The sequence below is a fragment of the Triticum aestivum genome, chromosome 3B (assembly GCF_018294505.1).
Source record: "Triticum aestivum cultivar Chinese Spring chromosome 3B, IWGSC CS RefSeq v2.1, whole genome shotgun sequence".
NCBI lineage: Eukaryota > Viridiplantae > Streptophyta > Magnoliopsida > Poales > Poaceae > Triticum > Triticum aestivum.
The window spans coordinates 569,859,475-569,879,947 of NC_057801.1; the positions used below are offsets into that span (position 1 = coordinate 569,859,475).

At 51.1% G+C, this 20,473-nt stretch overlaps 2 protein-coding genes across 2 annotated transcripts; one reads left to right on the forward strand and one right to left on the reverse strand.

The window, feature by feature from the left end:
- Positions 1-15,549: 15,549 nt before the first annotated feature.
- On the reverse strand, positions 15,550-18,248 carry LOC123065753 (jacalin-related lectin 3). The gene is made up of 6 exons (XM_044488975.1): positions 17,961-18,248; positions 17,381-17,563; positions 17,020-17,262; positions 16,615-16,938; positions 16,312-16,527; positions 15,550-16,207 (listed from the first exon to the last, which is right to left on the reverse strand). The coding sequence occupies exons 1-6, from the start codon at positions 17,961-17,963 to the stop codon at positions 15,821-15,823; spliced, it is 1,356 nt and encodes a 451-aa protein (XP_044344910.1). The 5' UTR covers positions 17,964-18,248; the 3' UTR covers positions 15,550-15,820.
- Positions 18,249-18,959: 711 nt separating this feature from the next.
- LOC123065754 (probable pectate lyase 4) lies at positions 18,960-20,257 on the forward strand. Its single transcript, XM_044488976.1, has 2 exons — positions 18,960-19,938; positions 20,033-20,257. Exons 1-2 carry the CDS (start codon positions 19,024-19,026, stop codon positions 20,255-20,257), a joined length of 1,140 nt encoding a protein of 379 aa, XP_044344911.1. The 5' UTR covers positions 18,960-19,023.
- The last annotated feature ends 216 nt before the right edge of the window (positions 20,258-20,473 follow it).

Here is a 20,473-nt window from a genome sequence, read left to right on the forward strand (position 1 = left end):
GCGGAGAGGACGATGCCCGCGGCCGGCGTGAGGACGGCGTCGGAGAAGTCGCGGCAGCTAAGCGCTTCGTCGCCGGCGTCGTCGAGAGCTAGCGGTGGCGCTAGGGTTTTGACGAGGTGGAGAGGTGGAAGAAGGTTTTCTTGACCGCAGGGGACACGTATTTATAAGTAGGTGTGCGGCATAGCGCAATTACACAGGTGCCCCTGTCTGTTCACATCCGTGGGACATGTGGCAAGCATGCAACATACTCAGAGTTGTCCCACATTCCCACGCCCGCCAAGTTTGTCGGATGGTTGTTCTGGCTTCTCCGGATATCGACAATAAAGATGAATCATTTAAATAGGACTTGATGTTTGTCTCTGTGTCTTCTGCTGACAAGGATGCAAAGAAGACATTCGACAGTTTCAATAGAATGCATATGATTTGGACATATAGAGTTTGAGATAGTAAGCATAGAGAGATTAGGGTCCGATCACATTCACTTAGTTCAAAAGATTCAACAGTGAAGACATAGCTATAAGTGAATGCTATAGAGGATAGAATACTAGTATATATATATATATATATATATATATATATATATATATATATATATATATGAGAAAGCAATCAACTCAACATAGTGAAGTAAATCATGAAGATAAGTTGAAAGTTGAAGACAAATCAATATGCGAAGATATTCAACAATAACGCCATGAGTGAAACACTTCAAACCAAGAAATTTTGGTGGTGGCGTTACCCACCGTATAGGAAGTATTAGACCCAGACACGGCGCACAATTATCGTGGCGCTCTGAAGTCAAATTCCATGTTAATGTATTCACACTTAGAATGTAAATCTTCATTGATTGAAGATATACTTTACTTCGTGTGTTGCACATCTAAGTCATCAACATGCATAAGTGTTAGGATGTGTGCCTGATCACAGGACATTTGAGGATTCCAAGATATTTAGCTCACACCGTAACTTGCAAAACCTTTTCTCATCCAAGGGATTTGTGAAGATATCTGCCAGTTGCTCTTCAGTGTTGACGTGAATGATGTTAATATCTTTCTTCATGACATGATCTCTGAGAAAATGATGACGTATTTCAATGTGCTTTGTCTTCGAGTGCTGAACTGGATTGTTGGCAATCTTGATGGCGCTTTCGTTGTCGCAGAAGAGAGGGACTTGCTTCAGATCGATGCCATAGTCCTTGATAGTTTGCTTCATCCACAGAAGCTGAGCACAACAAGATCCAACAACAATGTATTCAGATTCAGCAGTTGAGAGTGATACACAGTTCTGCTTCTTTGAAGACCAACATACAAGTGATCTTCCGAGAAAGTGACATGTTCCTGATGTTGACTTGCGATCCACCTTGTCACCAGCATAATCAGCATCTGAGAATCCAACCAGATCAAACCTTGAGCCCTTTGGATACCATAATCCGAGTGTTGGGGTGTAAGCCAAATATCCAAGAATTCGCTTCACAGCTAAGTGATGTGATTCCTTTGGTGCCACTTGGAATCGAGCACACATGCAAACACTAAGCATAATATCTGGCCTAGATGCACATAGGTAAAGTAAAGAACCAATCATGGAGCGGTATACCTTTTGATCAAACTCTTTACCATTGTCGTTGGGACCAAGATGATGTTTGGCTCGCATTGGCGTCGTGTAACCTTTGCAATCTTGCATACCGAACTTCTTTAGACAATCTTTGAGATATTTTTCTTGAGATATGAAGATGCCATTTCTTTGCTGACGAATTTGAAGACCAAGGAAGAACTTCAGCTCACCCATCATGGACATCTGATATTGCTCTTGCATCATGTATCCAAACTCATCACTATACTTTTGGTTGGTGCAGCCGAAGATTATGTCATCCACATATATTTGGCACACAAACAGTTCACCATCATATGTCTTCGTGAAGAGTGTGGGATCTAGAGATCCTGGTTTGAAGCCTTTGCTCTTCAGGAAGTCTTTGATTGTATCATACCAAGCGTGAGGAGCTTGTTTGAGGCCATACAGTGCTTTGTTTAGTTTGTACACCATATCAGGATATTTTGGATCTTCAAAGCCAGGTGGTTGAGAAACATACACTTCTTCAATCTTGCCATTGAGGAAAGCACTTTTCACATCCATTTGATATAGCAAGATGTTGTGGTGATTAGCATAGGCTAGCAGTATGCGAATAGCTTCAAGCCTAGCCACAGGAGCAAATGTTTCATCGAAGTCAATTCCTTCAACTTGAGTATATCCTTGTGCCACAAGACGTGCTTTGTTTCTGATGACTTGACCATGCTCATCTTGTTTGTTCCGATATATCCATTTTGTGCCAATAATGTTATGCTTGCGAGGGTCAGGGCGCTTGACAAGTTCCCAAACAATATTCAGCTTGAACTGTTGAAGTTCTTCTTGCATGGCTTGAATCCATTCAGGTTCCATAAAGGCTTCAGCAACTTTCTTGGGTTCAGAGATTGATACAAATGAAAAATGCCCATAGAAATTTGCTAACTGTGTTGCTCTTGATCGAGTAAGCGGACCAGGTGCGTTGATGCTATCAATTATCTTCTCAATTTGTACTTCATTTGCAACACGAGGATGAACTGGACGAAGACCTTGCTTATGCTGATCATTGTCATCATTGGAAGGATTGTCTTCGATCTGAGCATTGTCTTCGGGTTGGTTTGGTGCAGAGATGATAAGTTCCTCTTCAGGCTGTGCTTCAGAGGGCATGATTTCACCAGTTCCCATCAGCTTGATAGATTGACTGGAAGGAGCTTCATCTAGTGTGCTTGGCAGGAGCTCTTGTTGTGAACCATTGGTTTCATCAAATCGCACATCCACTGTTTCAACGATTTTGTAGTGGAAAAGGTTGAAAACTCTGTAAGAGTGCGAATCCTTTCCATAGCCAAGCATGAAGCCTTCATGACCTTTGGGTTCAAATTTTGACTTGTGATGGGGATCCTTGATCCAGCATCTAGCACCAAAAACTCTGAAGTAGCTGACATTTGGCTTCTTGCCAGTAAGGAGCTCATAGGATGTTTTGCCCAGAAGCTTGTGGATGTAGACACGGTTGATGATGTGACATGCAGTATCAATAGCTTCAGGCCAGAACTTTCTTGGTGTCTTGTACTCGTCGAGGATTGTTCAAGCCATCTCAATGAGGGTTCTATTCTTGCGCTCAACAATGCCATTTTGCTGAGGTGTGTACGGAGCAGAAAATTCATGAGTGATTCCCATTGTATCCAGATAAAGATCAAGGCCGGTGTTCTTGAATTCAGTGCCATTATCACTTCTGATATGCTTGATCTTGACGCCATAATTGTTCATTGCTCGATTGGCAAATCGTCTGAAGACATCTTGTACTTCAGTCTTGTAGAGAATTATGTGCACCCATGTATATCTTGAGTAGTCATCAACAACGACGAAGCCATAGAGACACGCCGTTGTTGTGAGGATGGAGTAGTGAGTAGGGCCAAATAAGTCCATGTGTAACAGCTCAAAGGGTTGAGATGTCGTCATGATTGTCTTCGAGGGGTGCTTGGCCCTCATCATCTTCCCAGCTTCGCAAGCACCACACAAATGATCTTTCTTGAACTTGACACCTTCGATGCCTATGACATGCTTCCTCTTGACGAGTGTGTGCAAGTTCCTCATGCCAGCATGCCCCAGCCTTCGATGCCAGAGCCAGCATTCTGAAGCTTTTGCAAGAAGACATACGGCAAGTTGTGGACCTGCTGAGAAATCTACCATGTATAGATCACCCTTCCTATACCCTTCAAAGACTAGAGACTTGTCAGATTCCATTAGTACAATGCAACGATATTTTTCGAATATCACAATCATGTTTAAGTCACAAAGCATTGAGACAGACATTAAGTTGAATCCAAGGGGTTCAACAAGCATCACTTTATCCATGTGTTGATCCTTTGAGATTGTAACTCTACCTAGACCCAATACCTTGCCTTTACCAGTGTCAGCAAATGTGATTTGACTCTTGTCAGATGGACGTAAGGTTGAGTCCATGAGAAGACTTTGATCACCAGTCATATGATTAGTGCATCCGCTGTCCATAATCCATTCTGAAGCACGAGGTGTCATACCCTACAGTGTAGTTAGGAGGATAGGCTTCACAATGTATGTTGTGAAGCATAAGCAGTTGATGCACACTTGGATTATCACAGCATAAATGAAAGTTAGCACACAGTATGACAGGTAAGCGATTCATATGTGGAATACATAGTAAGTCATTTTATCATGTGTCCCTTTGTGTTTTAGGTCCCCAGCAATAATATTGGACGCCTTTGATTGCTGGCTGGAGACCATGTTCTGCAAAAGAGAGTTAGTTCTTCTTCACCACCCACATCTTTAGGGGTGGCTTAGAAGCAATGAGTCTAAGTGCAGCATATGAGAATTTCGGCTTTGGAGCCCTAGCAAATAGCCTTGCAGGAGATGAATGATACTTATATGAATAAGCAAAAAAGTTCTTAGTACTATGAACATTGCCGTTTGAAGACACACGCTCATATTCATAAGTTTGAGTACAATTTCCCTGCAAAACATTGGTGTTAGGGTGACTCAGGTGACGCCGTTGGACCATGTGATGCCTTTGTCTGGGGTTTGAGTACAATTTCCCTGCAAAACATTGCGGTTTGAAGACACACGCTCATATTCATAAGTTTGAGTCCTGTTTCCGTATGAGGCCGTTGGACCATGTGATGCCTTTGTCTGGGGTTTGTCTTCTTCCCTGGTGGTGTCATGACAACATTCACAGGAAGATTTTCAAGACAGCTTTTGGGAACCCAGATCTTCTTCATTGGCGGTCCATTCCTGCAGTTAGTACCAATATACCTGGCAAACACTTCACCATTCTGATTTTTGAACAGTTTATAGTTTGCATCAAAGGATTCATCAATGATAATAGGATTAGCACAGTTAAAGCCAGATAAAGTGGATGGTTCCACTGAAGGTTCCTTTGCAGCAACCCATGTGGTTTTGGGATACTACTCAGGCTTCCAGTAGGAACCATCAGCATTCATTTTCCTCTCGAACCCAACACCCTCTTTCCTAGGGTTTCGGTTCAGAATCTGCTTTTTGAGGACATCACAAAGTGTCTGATGCCCTTTCAGACTTTTATACATCCCTGTTTCAAGCAATGTCTTCAACCTAGCATTTTCATCAGCAATAGTAGTGGTATCCTCAGAAGAGGGGTTAGTTCCCACATCAGTAGTTAAAGACAGAGCAACAGTAGCAGCAGTGGAACATTCAGCAATAGAGGCAGCGTTATCACACTCAATGCATTTTAAGCATGGTGGTTCAAATCCATCCTGAGCGGGACTGATCTGTTGAGCGCGAAATGACTCATTCTCTTTTTGAAGATCTTCATGAGTCGCTTTCAATTTCTCAAGCTCTTGCTTCCTTTGAAGATAATCATAGGAGAGCTTTTCATAAGTGGTTGAGAGCGTCTCATGAAGACTTTCAAGTTCTTGATACTTAGCATGAAGATTTTTTATGTCTTCAACTAAGGACTGTGAACGTGTCATTTCCGCGTCCAACAGGTCATCGCTTTTGTCTAACAGTTTTTGAGTATGTTCCGTAGCCCTTTGTTGTTCAGTAGCAATTTTAGCAAGTGTTTTGTAGCTGGGTTTAGATTCACAATCAGAGTCATCTTCACTTGATGTTTGAAAGTAAGCATCGTGTGATTTTACCTTGGCACCATGTGCCATGAAGCAGTAGGTGGGAGCAGGATCGTCCTTGTCATCATCAGCGTTGGTGTGGGAGTCATTGTCTTCAGTGTTGAAGATGGACTTGGCAACATAGGCTGTGGCTAGAGCCAGACTTGCAACGCCAGAATCGGACTCAGCTTCAGATTCCACCTCTGCCTCCTCAGAAGCAGACTCCTCCTCTGAATCCATTTCCTTGCCAAAAAAAGCACGAGCCTTGCCATATGAGCTCTTCTTATGAGATGAAGACTTTGAAGTGGACTTGGAAGAAGACTTTGATGATTTCTTCTTTTTCCTGTCATCAGAGTCATATTCCTTGCTCTTCTTCTTCTTCTTCTCGTTATCCCACAAAGGACACTCAGAGATGTAGTGCCCAGGCTTCTTACACTTGTGACATGTTCTCTTCTTGTTGTCTTGAGTGGAAGCTTCATCATTTCTTGAACTAGATCGTGAAGACTTTCTGAAGCCCTTCTTCTTGGTGAATTTCTGGAACTTCTTCACGAGCATAGCAAGCTCCCTTCCAATGTCTTCAGGATCATCAGAACCGCAGTCAGATTCTTCTTCTTTAGACGAGGAAACAACTTTTGCCTTCAAAGCACGAGTTCGGCCATAGTTGGGGCCATAGATATCTCTTTTCTCAGAAAGCTGGAACTCATGTGTGTTGAGGCTCTCAAGTATATCAGACGGATCGAGAGTCTTGAAGTCAGGACGTTCTTGTATCATGAGGGCAAGGGTGTCAAAGGAGCTGTCAAGGGATCTCAGCAGTGTCTTGACGATTTCATGCTTGGTGATATCAGTGGCACCGAGAGCCTGAAGCTCATTTGTGATGTCGGTGAGGCGATCAAACGTGAGCTGGACATTTTCATTGTCGTTTCTCTTGAAGCGGTTGAAGAGATTGCGAAGAACACTGATCCTCTGGTCTCTCTGTGTAGAGACGCCTTCGTTGACCTTGGATAGCCAGTCCCAGACTAGCTTTGACATTTCTAGAGCACTCACACGGACATACTGTCCTTTGGTCAGATGACCACAGATGATGTTCTTTGCAGTCGAGTCCAGTTGAATAAACTTCTTGACATCAGCAGGGGTGACACCTTCACCAGTTTTTGGAACGCCGTTCTTGACGACATACCAGAGGTCGACATCAATGGCTTCAAGATGCATGCGCATCTTATTCTTCCAGTAGGGATATTCTGTTCCATCGAACACGGGGCAAGCAACGGAGACTTTGATTATTCCTACAGTCGACATAGCTAAACTCCAGGTGGTTAAACCAAATCACACAGAACAAGGGAGTACCTTGCTCTGATACCAATTGAAAGTGCTAGTTATCGACTAGAGGGGGGGTGAATAGACAATTTTTATCCAAGTCTTCAAAACGTGGAAGTTTCGAAGATAAACAATAGAAATGACCTAATTGATATGCAGCGGAAGATAAACTACACAAAGCAAGCCATAGTCAAGTATGCAATAGTGGTAACGTACAAAGACTAACAGCAGCTAGGTAGTAAGGATCAGGATGGAAGATAGTATGAAGACAATCAACAATAGTAGTCAAGCAATGAAGTCAATCAGATAAGACAGATAAGCAATGACTTCACGAAGACAAACTCAAAGTAAAGGAGGGAAGAGATAGAACCAGTCACTTGTTGAAGACATAGGATTTGTTGGACCAGTTCCAGTTGCTGTGACAACTGTACGTCTGGTTAAGGAGGCTGAGATTCAACTCAGAAGACCGTGTCTTCACCTTATTCCCCTTGAGCTAAGGACACCCAGTCCTCGCCCAATCACTCTGGTAAGTCTTCAAGGTAGACATCCGAACCTTCACAGACTTCGTTCACCCGGCAATCCACAATGACTCTTGGATGCTCAGAACGCGACGCCTAACCGACTGGAGGATACATAGTCCTCAAGTGTAATAAGTCTTCAGGTCACACAGACAGAAAGACTTCAGTGATGCCTAACACTCTTTGGCTCTGGGTGTTTGGGCTTTGTCCTCGCAAGGATTTCTCTCTCAAAGGCTTCGAGGTGGGTTGCTCTCAAACCGACAAAAGCCGTAAACTAACTCTAAGCAGCCACCAATTTATGGTGTAGGGGGTGGGCTATTTATAGCCACAAGGCAACCCGACCTGATATGTCCGAAATGACCCTGGGTCACTAAGGAACTAACACGTGTTCCAACGGTCAGATTTCAAACACACACGGAAAATTTACTTGGGCTACAAGCAAAGCTGACTCATCCAGCTCTGGATAAGATTTGCTCACATTGTCTTCGCTCGAAGACATAGGATTTGGGTTGAGCATCACTTCAGTCACTTTGACTTAGTTCACTTGGACCCCACTTAACAGTACGGTGGTTCCCATGACTCAACAAAGAAGAAAAGGAAACAACGAAACGACTCAGTCTTCGCACTCCATAGTCTTCACTCAATGTCTTCTCATGTCATAGACTTCAGTGTGAATATCTTCACACACCACCATTGTCTTCAATGTCTTCATACATTTTTAGGGGTCATCTCCGGTAGGTAAACCGAATCAATGAGGGACACTACCTGCGTTATCCTGCAATTCTCACAAACGCATTAGTCCCTCAACCAACTTTGTCGTCAATACTCCAAAACCAACTAGGGGTGGCACTAGATGCACTTACAATAAGAATATGTTTTATGAATTTGCACCTACTATCGGCGGTTTATTCATTTTGGATCTTGAATGTGAAAAAGATATCTATAACACTAATGCTAAACTTCTTAAGAAAACTGATAGCACCACTTACATGTGGCACTTTCATCTTGGTCACATTGGAAAGATACGTACGCAAAAGCTTCATAAAGATGGAGTGTTGACGTCTTTTGATTTTGAATCATTTGACACATGTGAGGCTTGTCTGATGGGTAAAAATGACTAAGACGCTGTTCATAGGTTATCCTGAACGGGAGCATGAATTATTGGAGATGATACATAGTGATGTATGTGGTCCGATGAGCACACCGACGCAAGTGGCTAAGTGTCTAAAAGCGTGCGTCCACGCGTCACCCGCCTGGGTTGGAAACTTGAAGCTCGCCCATGGGAGGTGGCTCTCATTTCTTCTTAAATGCCAACTGAGGATTTTAGTATCATGGAGTACTTTGCAATTGTTTTTTTCGAACTGGCCAGCCATGGCTGGTGTTTCATTGATTAAGCAGGGAGCAGATGACAAAGTGGCAAAGGCGATGATCCAGGGATCAAGGAGTAAAGAAAACAAACGAAAAAACAGAGGCGGAGGTGCCTGATGCACCGAGAGCTAAAACCCTATAATCTCACAGCGGATCCCCGAAGGGGCTCTGAATGTGCTTCAAGCCTCCCTGTTGCCAAAGACAGAGTTCTCTCCTGATGGCCTTGATCACATGTTGCGCAGTCGCCTCTTGTTTCCTGAAAACACGGCTGTTGCACTCCAGCCATACTTTCCAAAGCACGAGCATTATTAGCGACTTGATCCCTTTTGCATGCGCTGGCTGCGTCGCTGCTACCATGGCCTCCATCATTTCCAGTGAGCTGTTGTCGATGTACTCGCACGCAATGCTGAGCCCCTGGCAGTGCTGCCAGGAGGATAAGCTGGCCCAGATCGTCTTCGCAAAGGGGCAGCTCCAGAACAGGTGACCCGCCGTCTCCAGGTTTCTCAAGCACAGCTGGCAGAAGTAGCAGTTTGGCCAGCCCCTGCGTTGGAGACGATCATTGCACCACAACCGGTTTTGGTGGAGGAGCCACGCAAACATCTTCAACTTGGCCGGAGCCTAGGCTTTCCAGATCATGGTCTGATATGTTCCCGACGTCGAACCCAAAAACTAGATGGCATAGGCCGAGCGGGAGCTGTACTGGCCTGACCCCTCCGAGCTCCAGCGTATTTGGTCCTGCTCCTCTGCCTGAAGGTTGAGCTGCCGGCACTGAATGAGTCGATGAAGAGAGATAACCTCGCTGACAAGCTCGTTGCTGTTGCCATGCGCTAGGTCCAGAACCCAACGGTCGCCGCTGATGGCTTGCACCACAGTTATGCCCTTGCGCCTCGAGTGCCTGAAGAGAAACGGGAAGCAGAACTTCAGCGGCACCGGCCCGAGCCATGAGCAGTGCCAAAAGCTCACCATTTTGCCGTTGCCGACAGCAACAACCATCGCTGCATTGATAAGAGCATGATCCGAGGCGTCGCATGGTGGCTCCGTACCCACCCAAGGCCGAGTGGGGTTTTTCCAACTGTGCCATAGCCATCTCAGCCGAAGCGCGCGGCTGAACTTGGTTAGGTTCAAGACACCGAGTCCGCCATGCTCAATCGGGGAGCAGACCCGTTCCCAGCTAACCTTGCAGCTGCCGCCCGAGAGTTCTTGATCCTTTCCCCAGAGAAAACGCCGCCTGCACTTGTCAATTTCCTTCATCAGCTTCTTTGGGACTCGTAGCGCTGTGAGAGCGAAGGTGGGCAGGGCCGAGAGGACGTAGCGGACCAGAACGCACCTGCCCGCCATGGACAGCAGTTCGTCCCTTCCAGCCCGCTAGCCGGGCGCGGATATGATCAACGATGAACTGTAGGTGAACTAGACGTAGCCGTCCAGTCGTTAATGGAAGACCTAGATACCTAATTGGGAAGTGGGCGATCGGGCCGCGGAACGCCTGGAGAACATACTACAGGTCGATGTTGTTGCAGTGGATTGGCGTGGCCGTGGATTTGGCAAGGTTGATCCGGAGGCCCGAGGCATCGCCGAAGCTTTGCAGGATATGCATCAGGTGATAGATCTCCTCCTTGTCTGGGTTTGCGAAGATGATAGCGTCGTCGGTGTACAGGCTCACCCTGAGCTTTACCTCTCTGCCAGGAACTGGCATGATCTCCAGGGCTTCCTCGGCAGCTTGTAGCAGGCAGTGGATGGGGTCGATCGCGATTATGAAGAGGAGGGAAGACAGTGGGTCTCCCTGCCTCAGGCCCCGTCGATGAAGGATGCGCGCGCCTGGTGACCCATTGAGGAGGATGACCGATGATGAGGTGGCGAGGAGGAGCGAGATCCAATCCCGCTAGCGTGCACTAAACCCTAGTCTTGTGAGCAACTCTAGTAGATACTCCTAGAAGACATTGTCAAAGGCTCTCGAGATGTCAAGTTTTAGGAGGACTGTCGGTGTTTTCCTGCGGTGTAGGCTCTTGACACAATTCTGGACGTATACAAAGCTGTCGTGCAGGCATCTGGTCTTCAGGAAAGCCGTCTGTGCGGGCGAGATGATAGACTGCACCACTGAGGCCAGCCGGAGCGAGAGGACTTTGGAGATCAACTTGGCAATTGAATGGATCAGGCTAATCGGTCTGTAGTCAGCAATGCAGCTTGCTCCGTCTTTCTTGGGGATGAGCGCGATGATCGCAGTGTTCAGAGCCCCGAAATTTTGCCCGACCAGGTGGTAGAACTGCTGAAACGCGTGCATGATGTCTTCTTTGATGATGCTCCAGCAGCTACGGAAGAACATCCGCAGAATCCGTCAGGCCTAGGCAATTTTTCCGCTGGTGAATCCTTGATCGCTTCCCAAACCTTGTCTTCAGAGAATAGGTTGTCCAGTCCATTTGCATGCAGCGCAGGCATATGCAGCTCATCCCAGTTGATCGACGTAGCTCGGTGTTGTGTGGATCCTAGGATGCAGTTGAAGTGCTCGTGAATTGCCTTTTGCTTCTCTGCATGTGTAGTCACAATGTTGTCTCCCACTTTCAGGGCGTTGATGAAGTTCTTGCGTCTTCTCGAGCTGATCTTGGCCATGAAAAACTTGGTAGGGGCGTCTCCCGCACGCAGCCAGGTGAGTCTGGAGGCCTGCCTTTTTCTGCAGCGTTCGATCGCTGCAAGACCCAGCAACTTGATCTTCAGGCCCTTCCGGAGCTCCGCCTCGGCTGTCGAGAGCCGCCGACTCTCTTGGGCAACATCAAGGTGCAGAATGACTTCACAGGCGATGTGCAACTGAATCTTTGTGTCCCCAATCAGGCTGTTGCTCCAGATTCTCAGATCCTTGGCCACACGACTCATTTTGGTGCGCAACCGAGCGAAGGCGTAGGTGGTGGCCGTCGGACATGACCAAGCAGCCAGGACCGTGTCGTGGAAGTGCGGGAGCCGCGTCCAGAAGGATTCGAATTTGAATCCTCCCCGTCGGCGAGGAGCAGATGCGTCCGCTAGCAAAAGCGGGCAGTGATCGAAGCATGCAGTGGACGCAGCCATCAGTATCGCGCACGAGAACAGGGCTTCCCAGGGCGAGGAGCAGAAGAACTTGTCAATGCTAACTAGTGTAGGATTTTCTCTTTCGCTACTCCACGTGAACCTACGGTTGTTACACTTGATCTGACGAAGACCTGCTCCGTCGATCGCTGCTCTAAAACGGCCCATTAGCCTCCTATTTAGATTGTGGTTGTTCTTGTCTCTCGCCTCGTAGATCAAGTTGAAATCTCCATTGATGAGTCAGGGCTCGACAGCGGGTGGCGCAGTCCTAGCTAACTCGGAGAGGAAATCGTCTTTGCTCGCGTCATCAGCCGGTCCATACACCGTAGTGAGCCAGAAAGAAGAGGGGTTGCAGACGAGGGTGACCTTTGCTGTGATCGCAAATTGCCCAATGGCATGAGTGGCTACGGTGACTACATCCTTGTTCCATAAGATGGCAGCTCCGCCGTGTGTGCCGATGGCCGGCAACACGGCGCAGCCCTGCATCGTGCCTCCACCGATGTCGCGAATGATCTTTGGTGTCCAAGCATCTAACTTTGTCTCCTGGAGGCATAGGATCGCAGTTTTATGGGCCGCAACCACCTCTCGTACTACCTCCCTCTTCCCCGGCGAGTTCAGCCCGTGCACATTCCAGCACATGATCGGGGGGGTGGAGTGATCATCAATCATGGGGAAAACACGAGGCATCTCCGGCGACTACTGAAACTATGATAAACAGAACACTGGTACACCAGCCACCACTCCGAGGGACGCCGTCGACCATCAATAGGCCCCAAACTACAACGGCGCAACTCGAACCACTGCCTACAACTAGCACAACAGAAGGGGACGACACCTAACACAGGCCGTCCGATCGCTGGCCGTCGCCGGAAGCAACTACTAACCCTAACACTACAGAAAGCTGGGCTTGCTAACATGATCACATCGCGGCCTCTTCGGCGACTCTGTCAGGGCCGTTGAGCCCCGCTGCGATGTGGAGAGCGGCCTTGTCCATCTTGGTGAGCTTTGAGATGATGGCGATATCGTCATCGGAGAGGGGCTCGTCGAACTTGCGGATGAGAGCTTCTGTCGCCTTCTTCGTCATCTTCTCCTTTGGGCCGAGGAGTCCAAGACCTTCCACCAACCTTAGCGAGCCGCGTTGTGCCACAGGCACCTTGCAATTTTGAGCTGCTTGCCGCGCGCTCTGACGTGGAGGAGGGACCTATCTCGCCCTAGACATTGGCGGGGCAGAGTTTTGCTTGGCCGGCGGCGGGCAAAGCAGGAAGGCCTGCTTGTCGGTGAAGATGCGACGCGTGGCCTCCCGGCTCCTGTTGATCTCGATCAGCTAGACTTGTTGTGTCACCGTGCCAAGCTGCAGGGCGACCGTGTCCGCGCGCAAGGTGTCTGGCAGCTGAAGTGCTCCGGTGCGTGGTGCGGCCCCGAGAGCGTGGGGCCGAACACGTCCGGCGTCTTGGGCGCAGGCTTGCTCGTCTCTGGCTTGTCGCGGTCCTGGAACTTCAGAGGCGTCCCGATGGTGGTGGCGATCTCCTCTTCTAGGGTAGCGGCCGCATCGTCTCCAAAGGTGGGCGCAGCCAGAGCCTTCTCCGCAGAGGCGAAGAAATCTGCAACTTCATCTTGCGTGGTGCGGGGGCTAGCCGGTGCCGCAGCAGGAGAGGGGACGTGGATCTGACTAGCTAGCTTCGCCTTCCCCTGCTTCTGCTTGGCCGGGTACACCTGGGAGGACGAGCGGCCGTCGTGCCGCCCCTGGCCTGCAGCTTTCTTTGAGCGACGAGGAGGAGGAGAGCGGCTGCGCTGGCGCTCTTTGCTCGTGGCCTCCCCACGATCAGCTTGGGCGGCGTGGCCACGGCCCCGGCCCAGCACAGTGTCCTTCCAGGAGTGCCGACCGCCGCCGCCACCCTGGTCGTCGTGGTCGCAGCGAGGGCCGCGGCCAGGGAGGCCGCGGCAGCCCGTGTCCACCACAGGTGCGCGTTGCTGGCGGCGGTGGGGCTCCATGGGTTGGCCGTCCTCGACGTGCATGACCCAGGTGCCGGTGATGGTACGGGGGAGGGCGTCGTCGCTGTCAGAGTCGGAGGAGGGCAGCCCACTTTGCGCAGAGTGCAATGACTTGGGGGAGAGGAGGGACCATTCCTCGACGCGGTCGACGTGGATGAGCATGTCATAGCGGTCCGCGCCGGGCGGGACGGCGACGCGGCGGTTCGGCGGCGAGAAGCCCTCCATCTCCTCCACCCGGCCGGCACCTTGAGGCAGCTTCCAGTACGTGTGCCGGGTCGGGATGAATGGCATGTCCCAGACCCACACCCAGCACGCGAATGTCTTGGTGTGATCGCGCCCCAGGGTGCGGCTGTCGAGGCGATCGACAAGCACCTTGTCGCCGAAGACCTCCTGGACGCCCTCTAGCGTCCAATACTGCCGGGGTAGATGCTCGATGACGCAGCGCACGTGGAGGTTGAAGGTGTCGTGGCCCGCGTGGTCATTCTCTCCCCACGGCGCGATGGCGAAGCTGGCGCCGTCGACGCGCAGAACGCCGCGGCGGACCGCGTTGTCGTGGTGAGCCGGCTGCGTGAAGATGACGAAGAAGTCCTCCGGATTGTGCGCCGTGACACGCAGATGGTGCGGCGGGACGCAGAGCTGTGCCTCCAGAGCACGGCCGACCGCCATCGGCTATGTGGCACAGATGCCGTCAGTGGCGCGCAGCGTGATGGCATGTCGGCGCAGGAAGAAGATGCTCTGCTCTATGGCTGGGGTAGACACACCTACTTTGTGGCTGGCGCGAGGGCGGCGAGCAGGGTCGACCAGGCTCAGATCAGCCGTTGGCGCCATATCGAGGGGGCGCGGGGGCGGGGCCGGTGGGGTGGGGAAACGGAGACGGCTGTGGACTGGAGCGCGAGCAGGGAGGGGGCCTAGCCTACTAGAAGCAGATCCGCCGCGGCCATTGCGAGAATTTTGGGGACACTCGCGGGCAAGGTGGCCTTGGAGCTTGCAGAGGACGCAGCGAAGGGGATCTCTACAGTCTTTCCGGCGGTGGCGCTTGCTGAGGCAGCGGAAGCAACGACCCCGGAACTTGCTTAAGAAGGCCTCCCGGCCACCAACCGCATTGAAGGCTGGCCGCCGGTCCGAACGGTGGGCCGAGCGCGACGAGCTAGAAGCCGCCGGATCGAGGGAGGTCATGCGGTTTTTCCGCGAGGTGACCTCGGTCCAGCCACCGTCCTTGCCGGAAATGGCAAGGCTATCCGCAGGAGGGGGCGCGACGATGATGGACTGCAGGCATCGAGCAGGGGGTGGGCTAGAGACCGTCGGATCGATGTGGGGGGGGGGGGCATTCAACTCGCAGCAGCGGGCGCGGCGTGGAAACCGGATCTGGGGAGGCCGAATCCCCGAGATCCAGGGAGTCTGGCACCAGCGACAGGCAGGGCGAAGCCAACACGGGGCTGTCCAGCGGTCCGGAGCCTGCACCGACGAGGGGGAGCGGCGAGCCCATGCTGGGCGGCAGCGTGGAGGTGGCCGCCGCGGCCGGAGGGGCGCGCGGCGCGGAACGGGGGAGCGTGGCTATCCTATCGAGACTATCGCAATTGGGGAAGTGGAATGCGCCTGTCCTTTGCAATTGTTTGAAATGTATTATGTGACAAAGGATGGAAGATCATGTCACTGCACTACTTATCCTCCCAGGAGTGCAAGAGAAGGTTTGCGGGCTACATATGTCATGATCATGTCATCTGATCTTGATGCTCGTTTGCAACAGTATGAGCTGTTCCTTTTAACTAGTCTTCTGATACTCTGATCCCGGTTGCCGTCACACACCCCAACCGGCTGTATAGCTCTGCCTTCGATACAAAATACTACTCCCCGGTAGAAAAAAAACGCAAGAACACTCTCCTGCGAACTGAAATGGTAGGCGAAGCGAAATCAAAAGAGATACTTGGAGACGTAGTACTTGGTGGTAGAACCAGCCCTGGGATTATCAGAACCAGTCTTGGGGTTGGGACCGACGATCTTGGGAACGGAGCTGGCCTTAGGTTTGGCGGCGGTGGCGGTGTTCCTGTCCCCCAGCCAGTGCTGCATGTGCACCCCGATGGCGTCCAGGTACATGGCGCTCCGGCCGTGAAAGCCGACCACCTTCCCCTGCGTGGTGGCGGAGGTGAAGTAGGTCCCGACCTCGTCGCCGAACGGCCCGTACTTGCCCCGGCTGCTGACGACGGTGATCGACCTCAGCACCCTGGGCCCTTCCCCCACGCAGGTGTTGTAGTAGCCGTATATGCAGATCAGCACCTCGTGTGGGTAGTCCAGCTTAATCTGCACGTACATTCGGTCAAGTGATGATCAGCAAAGTCTGCATAAGAGATGGGTAATTGGTCAAGTCGGCTCTGCTCTGCTGTGCTCTGCTCTGCTCTGCTCACCCTGTGTGTGATCTGACCGCCGTTGCCGTGCCTGGTAGACCAGACGGACTGCCCGCTCCGGTCATACTCGATCTGTATGGACCCGATGAAATCGTCTCTGGTTACGTAGATCTGCTTGATGCCCGTGTAGACGCCATCGTCCCACGGCTTGCCCCCCTCCCCTCCCCACGGCCCGGGCCCTATCGGTATCGGTTCTTTCACCACACCGTACGTAACCTGCAACATGAACCATCCACAATGTCAGACACATTCTTGACTCAGCACCAAGCAATGAATTCCCTCGACAAATCGATTTGACTCTACCTCGTCCCCGATCTCCCTCATCGGCAGTGCAAGCATGTCGCCCAACGGGGTCGTGCCGGCGGATTTCTCCGACAGCACCTTGCCTTCCAGGACATGAACCCCGATGCTGTCGACGTACCACGCTCCCCTGCCGTGGAACCCTACGATCCTCCCTTCCGTCAGACAGCTGGAGAAGAAGGTGCCGGTCTCGTCCCCGAACGGGCCGTGGCTCTTCTTCGTGGTGTGGAAGGTGATGGACTTGATCGCCGTCGGGCCCATGATCATCGTCGGCCCGAAGTACCCGGTGACGTGGGTCAGGATCTCCGTCGGGAAGTCGAAAATTATCTGCCCAAACAAAGTTCCCATTTCATAAAAAAGTCTGAAACTCATCGATGCTCTGAAACTCTGAATAGGAAATTGTGTTACCTTTTCTGGTCTAGCCGCCCCGCTGGAGCCGCGCTTGTCGCCCCAGATCGCCTGCCCGTTGCGGTCGTAGAGGACCTTCATGGAGGATATCCCCAGCCCTCGCGTGATGTTGATCTGCCGGACGCCGGTGAATATGCCGTCGTCGAATATGGTGCCGCCGGTGCCGCCCCACGGGCCGAACCTCACCGGAGTGCTTATGGTCATGGTCCCGTTGTCCGAGATGAAGCTAGGGAATGACACCATCTGTGGAGCAAGATGTTACAAGAAATGGATGTTAAATAACTTGATTGCATATATCACTTATACAGAACAGACTGTAATACAGTAGATTACAGGGCTTTAGTTTGCCTGGATGGATTACCTTGTTTGAGAGGGTTGCAATGCGTGATGGATCAGGATTCTGCTCCTTTGCAAGAACCATTTCATACCCAGCATTGCCATCCGCGTACTTATAGCCGTTTCTGTCGACGGACCTCGTTATGCTTCGGAGCGCCGACGGAGCGCTGGAAGGATTTGGATCCTTCCCGCTTAAGCTTGCAAGGCTCTAAAGAACAAGAAAAGTAAGAAAAATGTGTCCAAAACACACAAAACAATTCTGAAACAGCTCTATTCTATTCTACCTAGAAATTTGTGACATTCAGAATATTTTTATGCAGATACTAGTTCATACTTATGAGGTGATTTTGACCTCAGTGATATAACAAGTTGACATGCCAATTTCGGTCATGAACAATTCTGAAACAACATCCCTCAAGAACACAAGCATGCTACTGACAACTTAGTAAGCACTAGCAGTTCTGTCTTTGCAACCAAACACAAGTACAAGTGGACAACTAAGAACCTTCATTCCTCTAGGCAGACAAACAGGGAGGCAAACATGCAGAAACATACACAGTACAAGCTAGCAAGTGATCACGATCAGACAGTAAGAGTTGCGGTACCATGTTCCGCTGTCCAAACAAAGCCCAGAAGCGCCTTCAAGGTAGAGAGCTTTATAGACGGCGACGCCGAAACAGTGGAGCGCCTGCTGCAGTGCTGCTGGCGATCAGCTTGGTAGTCTGACAGGAAGCAGGGGCGTGTCTGCCTATTTATAATACAGAAGAGTTATAAGTACAAGGGATGTCAAATGGAGTACACCACGATGCTCAGCGACAGCACCGTTCACGAGCGAGGGCACCCAGACGAGAGCTGGAGGGAAAGCAACACGGCGCTCTGCTAACGGCTCAAGACGCCCGGCCCGGCGTCGAGCTAGAAGAGGGCGGGCAGAACTGGATTCGCTGACCATTGCGATCGCCGGTTACCAATATTATTCTGATCACGAGGAGACGAAAGGGGAACGATTTCTTGGATTGACACCAGCTGTGATTCCTCGAATTCACGGTGGGAAACTAAAGAAGCCGCCACTCCTGCTGCCCCCTCTTTATTTCGATTCTTCAGAGAATGTTTCGCTTTTGTTTCGCCGTTTTCTTTCACCTGTTGCGTGCATCACGATGATGCAGAGGCCGAGGCCTTCCCCTTTTCGAGAGAAGAAAAACCTCGTCCCTATGTGTCGGCCGTCCGACAACGCCACTGGCTCGGACAACTTGGTGGCCCCGTACCAGCTAATTCAACTAGGGAAGGACATGACGAGTTCCCGTAGTAGTCTGTCTCGTGTATCGGTGGAGTTTGTGCGCGTCAACACTGTTTTGTTCTCAGTACTCATATTCCACACATGCGGGGGCACTTTGCGGGGGCACTTCACTATGACCTCACCGAGATTCATGGATTTATCAACGGCTTCGTTCCGTTGTGGAGTTGGATGTTGGCTACATTAAACAATGGCGGTTCCTTTCGACTTAAAAGCAAAGAAATAAAACAACTGCAATCTATAAGTACACCACATTAACAAGATCAGCAAAGCGTTTGTTTGTTGCTCCTAGAAACCGCTACTCTTCTTTAAAATGCGGCAGAAAATCTGAAAGAGCCTCATTCTCGATCCTCCTCCTACTCTCTACAAGGCACGTCATGGCACCCAAGGAATTACTCCTGTCCGCCACCCTCCTCTTGCTTCTCCTCCGAGCTGCCACCGGGAACCTCCGGCACGAAAACGTCATCGATCGGTGCTGGCGCGGCCAGAGCAACTGGGCCACCGACCGGCAGCGGCTCGCCATGTGCTCCGTCGGCTTCGCGGGGAAGATGCGGCAGAACCGCGGCCACGGGGTGACCATGTACACGGTGACCGACCCAAGCGACGACCCCGTGCGGCCCAGGCCCGGCACGCTGCGGTACGGCGCGACGGTGCTACCGGGAAAGGTCTGGATCACCTTCCAGCCGGGCACCATGCACATCAGGCTGGCGCAGCCGCTCTTCGTCAAGAGCTTCACCACGATCGACGGCCGTGGCGCCGACGTGCACGTCGCCGGGGGCGCCGGCATTGTGCTCTACGAGGTGAGGAACGTGGTCATCCACGGGCTCCACGTGCACGGCGTCCGCGCGCAGCCCCCCGGGCAGGTCGTCCGGCCCGGCGGCGCCGTGCAGAACATGGACGTCGGCGACGGCGACGCCATCCGGCTGCTGTCCAGCTCCAAGGTGTGGATCGACCACAACACGCTAGCGCGGTGCGAGGACGGCCTGCTGGACGTGACGCTCGGGTCCACGGACGTGACCGTCTCCAACAACTGGTTCCACGACCACGACAAGGTCATGCTGCTGGGCCACGACGACCAGCACGTCGCCGACCGCCGGATGCGGGTCACCGTGGCGTTCAACCGCTTCGGGCCCCACGTGAACCAGCGCATGCCGAGGATCAGGCACGGCTACGCCCACGTCGTCAACAACTTCTACGACGGGTGGAGGGAATACGCCATCGGAGGAAGCATGGGGCCGACTGTCAAGAGCCAGGGCAACCTGTTCATCGCCTCCACAACAGACAGCGCCAATGTTGGTGCCTGATATTTTTTTTAAAGACGATTTGAGAGCTGTGGCGTTTGAAATTGCCAGAGCTCGCCTTCTGATCTTGGTATATTCTTTGCAGGTGACGAGAAGGATGCCTCTGGTCGGACATGCCGAGGGTAAGGACTGGCATTGGCACTCCAGTGGGGACTCGTTTGAGAACGGCGCCGTCTTTAAGCAGACCGGCAGCAGGGTGCGGCCGAAATACAACAGGCACCAGGCATTCCCAGCGGCGAGCTCCGGCGAGGTGAGATCGCTGACCAAGGACGCCGGTGCTTTGAGGTGCTCCGCCGGGGCCGCGTGCTGAATCGGAGAGAATAAAGACTTGCAATGGAGTGTGTTATAATTTGCTGATGCAACTTGTAGCTATAAAAATGGTCGGGACTTTACTCCCTTCGTTTATTTTTATTTATTTTTTTGAAAATCTCCCTTCGTTTATTTGTTCTCCCTACATTAGGTTCGTCGTAAGTCAAATTTATAAAGTTTGATCAAATTTATTATTATAAAATAGCAAGATCCACAA